The sequence below is a fragment of the Clytia hemisphaerica genome, unplaced genomic scaffold (assembly GCF_902728285.1).
Source record: "Clytia hemisphaerica strain Z4C2 unplaced genomic scaffold, Clytia hemisphaerica genome assembly, whole genome shotgun sequence".
NCBI classification, from domain to species: Eukaryota; Metazoa; Cnidaria; class Hydrozoa; order Leptothecata; family Clytiidae; genus Clytia; species Clytia hemisphaerica.
Genome location: NW_027103414.1, coordinates 2,304,134 through 2,314,255, shown reverse-complemented (window position 1 = coordinate 2,314,255; position 10,122 = coordinate 2,304,134). Strand labels below are relative to the sequence as shown.

Below are 10,122 nucleotides of genomic sequence, written 5' to 3'. Positions count from 1 at the left end.
ATCCCCTAACTGCCTAACCTAAAGAACTAAAGTGAGTCCTTGTCATATTTTGACCATAGAATTATTAATAATTCTATGTTTTGACTTTTCGCTGCTTTTCGAAACCTTTCTCATTTCGTCATATACTATTTCGGGAATGTCGAGCGTCCGCCCGCCTGGTATTTTTCCCGACCGTACGTGTTTATAGCGTTCAGAAAAACAGATGTCGTCGTTTCTGACCAATCAGATAAGTGTATTTCGATCACGTGAACAACATAAACATAACATGGTAGCCGTAGTGGCGAGAAAAAAATTTACGGAGGGTTTCGGTTGTTCGAAGAGAGAGGAAGTTGTTTACTCAGAAACGAAACTGTTCAGTTTAGTAAACCAAACATTTTCAAACTTGTTAAAGTTTACACATAAAATGTAGAGACGAAGTCAATGAAGCCTTTACGTTTATTTCCAATAATATTTGTGGTGCTGTTTGCATTTTTTGCAGAAGGTAACTCTTTTTGTATGTCTTTGCTTTTTCCACCTACTAAAGTTAAAGACTAAGTGCGCAGTCATAAGAGGTAATTTGGTGGCTGTTTGGACTGTACTGTAGTGCATTTGAATTGTTATTTGTTGAGCAATTTATATGTTAGAGTTTGTGAAAGAAACTTAGGCTTTTCATAGTGCAGTGACTAAATACTATAAAATTTTGGCAGCTTCCTGACACCTGATGTCAGAGAATGGCTTGTGTTATGAATAACCCACAGTACTTGGCTATTTTGAACTTTAAAAAATCCCGCACCTGGCTTGTGCAGGTTCGGGTGTGTTTTGGTCAGGTTTTCGAGAGCAAAAATCCAAAGTTTTACAGCCTGATCATCAATTATTGTTAAGGCTAAATTTTCATGTTTTGCTATTTTGGCCCGAACATGACCCGTAAAATGTTCAGGTATGTTCAGGATATCATGGGTTTTGTTATAATGGTAGATGTTCCATCCAATCATTGGGTATATGACCCTGTTGGTGCACACCGGCCAGTCTGATCTGGTGCCGTTGACAAAAGGTATTCTTGGACTTCAGACATCATGTACACATTTTCGGGTGTTGAAGAGTATTTGTGCAGTCCAGTTTACTGTGCGATTTTTGTAAAAAATTGCCATAGGGAACAAAACAAAATAGTCAAAGATCAAAGAAGTTTACCGTTTACTTCAATTGCAATTGATAACAAGTTGTGGGGCTTTCAAAGTTTTTATATGAATGGGGGCTTTCATGAGTTAAATCTTGGTACCTACTATTTTCAACTTTCTTCCAACTTGCCTTCCTTGAAAATAAAGAAGAAGAAATTGACAACATCACAATGGAGCTCATGACGTCACCCGCGCGGAAAATTACACACTCGTAATTTGTTACATAATTTTTGGGTCATATTCGGGCCAAAACATTGTGATTGAGTCAAGTTTAGGGCTACAAAACTTTAGATTTTGACCTCCAAAAACCTGGCCTGAACATGGCCAGACCAGGTTAAGGTCATATTGAATTCATAATAAATTAGCGGTGAAAACATTACATATAATGACTCCAATGAAACCTAATTTATCTAAATGAGTTTCATAAAAAAGAGTGCTCACACATCCTGCTTAAAAGTACACATATATGTAATCATGTCTGTGAATGTAAGATACAGTAGCCTAATGTCTGTGTTTGTGCTTTCATTCGCGAAAGTTTATGTTCGCAAAAAATGATTTTTTTGTCAAATTTGCAAAAGTAAAAATGTTGTAAATTTTGCAATATTTCAACCTTGCAAAGTTTCTGCTCACAGAAGTTTGTAAGCCTAAAGTACAAAAAGAATACCATAAATATAGACCTTTTGCTAGTTAGGATGTCATGTTGATTAATTAAAAACTGAAGCATCATAACAATGATAAGAAATAATAACTGAAACACACTTTGAAATGATTAAAATGCATTTATGTGTCATTGTTTTAATGCTGAAGATTTGGTGCAAAAAAGTGAAACATGGAACATTTTTTACTGTATTGGCTCCAAATTGAAATGGGCGATTTGGGAAAAGTTCTGTTTGTCTTTTGTACAAACCTCTGTAACAATGGGCGAGCACCCTGTTGCTAAGATGTTGGTTTTGAATAGAAAACGAAACCACTGAAAACAATAATAAAGTAAGGTTCCCTGAAATCTCCTAATCCAGGGATCAGAGTTTTAGTCCAAGCTGACAGGTTATCTCAGTGTCTGGCCGGTGCATCAACAGGGTATATGACTAGGTGTGGTTGGAGGTGTCATATCTATCTATTTCAGTGCTAAAATGTCCTATGCCTATGTCTGTTTAAAACTATTCATTACAAGTTCTCCCGTTTCATAAATTCCAAGTTTAAGACCTTGAAATTTTAATCATGCTAAATTTTGATAAGCGTATACATTTAGAATTTTCGACATGTGGACTTTATTTACAGCTTTATAATTTTGTTAAATCTTGTACGTATTTTCAAAATAACCTAGCTAAAAAAGCAACATTTCCAAGGGTCTTGAAATAAGATCGGTACTTATAATAAAAAGATACTAAATATGAAGTTACTTTACACTTTTTACAAAATTTTTGAAGGCTTCAGGATGTTCTTAACTGTTTGAATTTTAAGCCTGAAAATATTCTTAACCATTTTCTTATGTTCACCATTTTGTGAGTATTTTTGTCCATAGATGTTTTAGGGTCGCCTTGAAGTCTCCTGTTTATTGAGTTAAAGTTAATTATAAATTCACCTGAGATACCACCTGTTCACTAGAATTAGAAACCAAGTGAATTTTCAAGTACATAAAAATCCTTTCAAGTTATACTGGCAAATTTATCGGCATCTTACCAGCAAAACTCCTCGACAGCAATCTCTCAATTGAAACTGCTAATTAGCGGATGTAGACAGTTTGCCAGCAACCATTCTGTAAATTCTTCTTTTTAGAAAAGGATGACTTACAGGGAAACTTTTGCTAGAAACGAAGAAAAAAATCACTGTTTTGTCAGCACTTCTTTCACCATATGTTATTAGCCAGCAACTTGCTGGTTGCTGTATAATTACATTTACATTTTGTGTCTTTTGAATGGCTTACTATTACCTGGTCATAAAATTGTTTTTGTATCTGAGATTTTAGTATTGAATCTATTTGATTGATAAAGATGCATTTGATTATTCAATTTAGTGAGGTTTCCAGCTCTTAAAAACTAGTAAGGGGATTGATTTATTAAAGGGTCTGCAATAATAACAAGCTATAAAGTAATCACAAGTTTCTTATTCCTTTGTATCTTTAAAGTGTCATTGATAGCTTGCTCTGAATTCAATGTTGATGTTCAATGATGTTCAAATCAATGCTTATAAGCTTTTTATTTATCCTTAAAAGGATAAATTTTACTCAATTTGGAATTGGCAGATTAATCATAAATATAGACATAAAAGCATTATAGAAATCAAAAAGGCAGAATAGAATACCAAAGCCTAGAAACAGTCGATCCAGGAGTTAAGCTGTATATAATCTGTGATGTCACTTGTTGGAATTTACTTTTTCCACCCATTTATAAACAGGATATTGTCTCCTACCACTCTTTTGATGTATCCACTTCAGAAAAAGGGGTATGAGGCCTCAGCAGCCTTTAGTGGGTTTTCTCATGTACCTTTTTGACAATAACAATGGTTTGTTTATGCAGGTTACTGTAGTTTTTGAAAAATCGTTCACCAAACTTATTTAGTTTTTTTAGAATGTGCAGGTATAAGTGCGAGTTAAAAATTACTAAAGTTTCTTGTTTAACTGGTTTTTGTCTATTCAGATTGCAGTATTGTGTCTCATACTATTACTAATCTTAGTTATTAAAGATTTTGAAATTATTTTAATTGATTTTTATAATCAAGTTTTTCTACGTAAATATTGATAAATGCTTTTTACTCGTGTACTTTTTTAAGCAAACATGGCAACCTACAATCGTTTGGAAATTCACACGAGTTAAAATAATCATTGTCAGAACAGTCAATTAGATTTTGCTCACAAACACAATGGATGTACTAGTTTACTAACAAACTAGCTTTCTGAAGAACTTTTATAAAGATAAGAAATATAGCAAGCTTGCTTTGTTTGTTGATCATTAAAATCCTTGAATTAGCTCAATATTTTTGACTGACAGTGACTATCATTATTTTTCTCCTTTGTTCTAGTTTCTTCAGAGAGCCGGCATTTGTCGGGTCATGATGATCTTTTTGAAGATGCCATTCTTGAACATTTGAGGGATATCCGTGACGAAGAGGAAGAAAATGAACCTTACTATGCGGACCCTGATGATGAAGTTGAAAGTCAGGATGAACAGGAAGAAAGTCTCACAAAAGATCAATTAATGCAAGTCTTGGATGTCATAAAGAAAGAAGCCCACAAAAGACAACTGGAACGATTACAATCTGAAAAGGAACTCACAACCGAAACACAAGATGATAAAAATGATAAAAATCTAAACATAGATTCTAAGGATAAAAAAGACTCAATGAGTAAATCACCTTCTAACAAGGACTCTGAGATAAAGAAAGATGAGTTGGCGCTGAATGTAAACAAAAGGGCTGACAGCGTCAACACTAATGCTGAACCGGTCAAAGTCAAACGCCAGGAAAACGATCAAGTTGCATCAGTTGAATTTGATAATAGTATAGAAAAAGAAAATGAACTTATAAATAATATCGACCTTCGAGATGTATTAGGTGCAAAAGATGAGGGGGATGAATCTACCAATACCAATCCACCGAAGCCTGCACATATTAAACAGGAGAATGTGGTCAGTACAAAGCAAAATAAAGCTGGATTGGACCACGTGTCTTTCATTGGTAAGAAACTTTTACGTTTTTTGTTTTTTTGATGAAGATTCTATAGAAGTCTTTATCCTGGGGATGTTCTCAGACTTTGACTTTGTGGCCCTGATTTTCGATATTTTATTAATAATAAGGCTTCAATAAGGCCCATATAAAAAATATCTTAAAATTGCTTTGTATAATCATGATACGGGACTCATAATCTAAGACAATTTTAAATCTTTTGATGGGTGAATATCAATGATTTACTTTTCTGGGCCATTCGGTTCAATTGAACAACCCTACGCTCGCTCATGTTAAGGCTCTCTCTAATAAAATATTTTATTTCATTTATTTATCTTATTATTCTCTTTCATTTTTCATTTTCTTTCTTTATTTTGATTAACAGCAGGTCCTTAATTGAACTCTACTTTTTCCCCTCTCTTTCTTCTTAGAAATTTTCACAAACAGAATGAATTTCTGGAACGAATTCTCTTTTTTTTCAATTTCTCTGATAAATATTTTAACAGGAATAACCTTTTTCTTACTGGTCTAAGGTGAAGAGGAAAGAACAGTTTCTCTAGCTCCCTCATGAGATATTTCTTTAAAACCCAGATAACTTGATACAAAAGTAGCTCTGTAGCTATGCAAAAAAGCATAATACCCCCTACAAAAATGACAGCTATTTTAAATATATCACTTTGAATTACACCTTTTTAAACCATTTACATGGGTTTCTTTTTCTTTTTCGTTATTGTTTTTCTTTTTCTCTTAAATGCTGTGATTCCTCTTATGTTATAAAACACCTTTTTGCCATATTTTTTTCTTTAAACCTAACCTTATGAGAATATCAGAATTCCTGCTTGTGTATTCTTATTCCCCACCTGCCTGCTACTCTTTTTATATCTTCTACCTTATGCCTATCTACCTATTACTGTGCCTCTTAAAAGTAGTTTTACATATGTATATCTTAGTCTTTTTAGACTTTTATTTTTAAATAAGAGTGATATCGTTTGCTTACTCATCAATTCTAATTTACAAGCTTTTTCACATTGGATTGACACGGATGTGGAGCAACATTGGTCAAAAAGAGGAAAAAATAAACATTTTTTTGCTTATATCAGCAAAATATAACAATAGGCAGACACTGTCCTAATATGAAATATGTGTCTGATATGAAACGGGAACACTTGTGTAAAAATAAAACCTTTAAGAGGGATTTTAAAAATTTTATCTTCGTAACCCTTTAAAACTTGAAAATTGTTGATACATATTCTTCAACAAAAAGTAAACATAAAAAGTAGGAGGGACTTTGTCCGAAATCTTTCCTTTTAAAATGTAATATATTAAATAAGTCTCAAATACATCAGGTTTCTTTGAAATAAGAGTGAACTTTTTCAAAAGGTTTTTTATGTCAAATACTCCATTTTGTTAAATAATTTGAACATCATAATTATTCAATATTTCGAAATGAAACTTCCATAAGGAAGTCCTCTCTCTCTCTCTGTTGGACAAAACGAGCTCTCGTTAATATAAATCAACCGAATAATTATACTTAAGCAATATCCAAGGACGCCAATTAGATCTTGTTATTTTATTATTAAGATTCCCCTAGGTGCCATTAGAGGGCTAACGCCCCTTAAGAGCTCTTAAAAAAATAGAACATTAGGGGGCACAATCCATTTGACCGATTTTAAGACTCAAGCGATTTATTTTGATTTTGTTAGATTATAATAACTTTTGGCAGATGTAATTGAGAAACTAAGCGGCCCAAACAATCCCACCAAACTGCTCTGAGAGGGGAAAACAGGCTGCCTTTTTTGTCTTAACCTCCGGTGAATTAAAAAAAGTGCGTTGCCCATATTTTAAAGTTCTCAAGCCTCTTCTTGCTTCAAGAAAATCAAGGTCAACGAAGCCAAAACCTCCGTGATATATTTGACATATAAAAGGGAATGCAAAGCTGTAATTTTTCTTGTACTGGAAGTTGATTTTTGATTTTCTAGATACGCTTATAAGCTATAAGCGTCATGCTTCAAAAAACGTTCACCCCCGTTCATTTTAGCTTTTAGTGTATTTTAAGGACCTGATTTTTAAAAGATTGACTCTATTTACTACATTTTAAGCGAAATTCTTTAATCGGCTTCAAACATTAGATTTCTTTCTAGATTACTTTCTTTTCTTATTTTTACAGCTGTAGTAGCAGGATGCTGTGTAGCAGCGATCGCAGGATTGGGTCTTGCAGCTTACTGCTGGTACAAGTAAGTACTTTTTATCAGAGCTATTGTATTTGCATCGAAAAATCCCCCTTCTTTTGAACGCCCCTCCTTCAAAATTAAAATTATTTCACCCCTCTAGGGGGGCTGGTGTTTATTTGAAATAAGTAGCAATTAACTTTATTAAAATAGCCTTGGTCAGAAATTATTTGATAAATACCTCCTTTATAAACGCCCCTTCTAAAAACCAAAGACTTCAACAATTCATCCGTAGCATTTATAGCACGAAGAAAGTTTACTTATGAATTAACTTTACCCTTACCCTCATTGGGCCAGGACACTTTTTCTCATAAATGAAACCTTGGCCAACGTTCCGGTTTCTGTTCTGCAACCATCATTTTCCACACAATTTTTCTTCATTTTTATTTCAGATTGAGAGTAGAGACAAAGGAAGATGTGGAAGACCCAAAAACTGTCAAAAAATCTTCACTCAAGAAAAGCAAAGACCCTAAAGAAGAACAAGTAATATTTCTCTACATTCCACCTTTTCGGCTACTGTTTTACTAAATTCGAGGATATTCTTTCAAGTTAAAAGACATTAAAAATAAACAACACCAATAGAACCAGCCTATTTCAATGACTCTGATAAAAGTTACGTAAAACTGATATAATTCATTTGTATTATGTTGTTTTGGATTTAGTATAACTTTGGATATTATACATTGTACATTTTATTGGGGGTAATCTTTTATGTGAGAAGAGAAATTCTTATAAGAATATTGTCCCGTTCTTCTAAACTTCAGCCATTATCGAAAGATGAGGAGATGAACAGGAATGCTGAATATTACAATTACCAACATGCTAAAAACCAAATCAAACAACTTGGACAGTAAGTTTTATACCCTTCTGCCTTGGTGTACGGATATATTTAATACACTTAGTTAGTATGCATTTATTCGAACTAGGTTTCTATTGCATTTCACTGGCTCCCCCGACTGGCTCCGCATAGCTCCGTTATATAAAATCAGTTCCCTCTGGGACTCCTTAACCATATGACTGGTCTTTATTGCCTTTGAACTTTAACTCTGTTAGCCGCAGAATTCATTAACAAACAAGCTCTGGCGAAGGTTATGCTCACTTTTATTTTGTATTTTGTCTGTGCGACCAAGAAAAGTTAACTTTTTGACTCCGTCTTTCGATTCCTAATATAAACTGACGACATCTGATAGAAACGCCATTTATTTCTCTCTTTTTTGCTTAGGGACGATGTTAAGACTGATGAGCGTGTCTTTTATTCCCTTAGACCGATCGGTTCTGATAAATTTGGGACGATTGGAGGTGCAGAGACAACTGATGATGAAGATGATGATGATGATAATACGGTTTATGAATGCCCTGGACCCGGCGCTGTAAGTTATTTAAACGATACAGTTAATTCCCTCTCTATTCTGAGCCTCTATTTCTGTAATTCGAACCAAAACATTGGCCGACTCAAGCTGGAAAGTAGTGTTAAATACTCTCTGTACTTTGAATTTTTCTCAAATTCGAATAAAAATTTCATGGTCCATTGAAGATCGAATTAGAGAGAGTCAATTGTACTTTCTTTTTTTCCTATGAGGTATAGAATACAGGGGTTTTCATTTGACCAGTTTATCTTAACTTTATGCTTGGGCGTAGCAATACTCCTCCCTGTTGTTTGTTTTCTTCGTTCTGTTTTTCCCCGCTATTTTTTAATCGTCTTGCAGGCTGGGAATAATCTTGGAACTCGTGAAATATTTATCGTATTTCGATAACTATAATATAATAGTTCTCTGTTTATTTTTAGTCTGGAGATATGAAAATTGTCAACCCGATGTTCAGTGATGGTGAGAGTCGTCATAGTGACAAGACAAGCCATGATGGCTCCCCAACACCGCCAAACGAGCGAGTTGAAGCCGTTACAAATAATAACAATAATCAGTAGTAAGATAATAAGAACAATAACATCGCAAATTTATAGTCCCATAGTGGCGCATAACGTCAGTTGAATGTTATCTGAACGTTTAAAGAACGTTGTGTGCTAACTCGGTAAGCTCTCAGTTATCCGATTCTTTGTAGCTACAATTTTTGAAATATTTGATATTCTTTTTAATATAAGTTTCCAACCACGATTCCAGTGTCTATACACGATTGAACCACTTCTATGGTTCTATCAAATGGTGCATGGGCTGCACACTCGTAGGACCCTAATTGTCAGAAACTAGCGTGACGTAATGTACCCGGTCCTCTGGAATACCTCTGCCGCTCATTCGATAACTGAGAATCTGCCTTGTACACTTTTTTTGTTTCTATCATCTTTTAGGGGTTAAATTTATGTTTTAAAGGATCTATGTTCTGAAAGGTGTCTTTTTAAAATATTCACGGACTTTCTCCTAAAGATCTGTAGAATGTCAGATACTTTACGTATGGTACCTTTCTAAGTTTTTACAATTATTTTAAAACTTACTTTAGAATATTCTAGATATTATCTTCATTGATTAAAATGTCATATCCTAGCTAAAACAGTACCCAATTTAGACTCATTTCAAGATCTTTGAGTTGCTTTTGCCAAGTTTTAGTTTCTTTCTGTTTGTTCAATGTTAGCTTGGTAGTGTCACAAATCAGACTTTTACTAAGACTTCTTCCTTCCTTTTTTGGCTTAGAATTTTAGATGTTTTATTTTTATATATTAATATAGCTTTATTAAAGATAGATGTTTTTATTTTTCCTTGGAATTTATTTTGTATTTAACTTAAATCTATGCACTACTAATAAGTTTTTTTCTCTATTCATGCCTTCAGAAACCAATCAATTAATCTGAAAACGACATTAATTACCTGCGAAATTTCTCCGAGAACTAAACTATTTTTTCCTTCTTTCGATTCGATTTCGGAATGTTCTTAGACAAAATTCACACAAAGGAATCGGGTCCTCCTGGTTGGGGTTGATCACTAACCAAGCAAAGAATATACTGATTGAAGTAATAATTATAGGTGTGCTTCCATTTTATTATTGCTTACTTTTTTGTATCATTTTGCGGATAAATTATGTTATGATAGAATTTTAATTATTGGAAGGTAAAATCTAAAATAATGGGAAAA

At 33.7% G+C, this 10,122-nt stretch overlaps 2 protein-coding genes across 3 annotated transcripts in view; both read left to right on the top strand.

Annotated features, from left to right (window-relative positions):
• Nucleotides 1-10,122, top strand: part of LOC136797595 (uncharacterized) — a 72,618-nt gene that overhangs the window by 36,609 nt on the left and 25,887 nt on the right. The gene's annotated exons all lie outside the window — the stretch shown is intronic.
• LOC136797591 (protein cab-1-like) lies at nucleotides 284-9,120 on the top strand. 2 transcript variants are annotated; one of them, XM_067054182.1, is made up of 7 exons: nucleotides 284-481; nucleotides 4,173-4,826; nucleotides 6,982-7,048; nucleotides 7,435-7,525; nucleotides 7,807-7,892; nucleotides 8,307-8,412; nucleotides 8,829-9,120. In XM_067054182.1, the coding sequence occupies exons 1-7, from the start codon at nucleotides 421-423 to the stop codon at nucleotides 8,964-8,966; spliced, it is 1,203 nt and encodes a 400-aa protein (XP_066910283.1). In that variant the 5' UTR covers nucleotides 284-420; the 3' UTR covers nucleotides 8,967-9,120. The 2 variants fall into 2 exon arrangements, with proteins under 2 accessions (XP_066910283.1, XP_066910282.1); XM_067054181.1 differs by having other exon boundaries at nucleotides 8,265-8,412.

What these genes read in the sequence shown, in the direction of transcription:
- LOC136797591 (XM_067054181.1), top strand. Translation starts at nt 421, where the DNA reads ATGAAGCCTTTACGTTTATTTCCAATAATATTTGTGGTGCTGTTTGCA. An exon ending in GGACCACGTGTCTTTCATTG is followed by an intron (nt 4,827 to 6,981) that starts GTAAGAAACTTT and finishes TTATTTTTACAG; the next exon opens with CTGTAGTAGCAGGATGCTGT. An exon ending in CAAATCAAACAACTTGGACA is followed by an intron (nt 7,893 to 8,264) that starts GTAAGTTTTATA and finishes TTTTTTGCTTAG; the next exon opens with GGACGATGTTAAGACTGATG.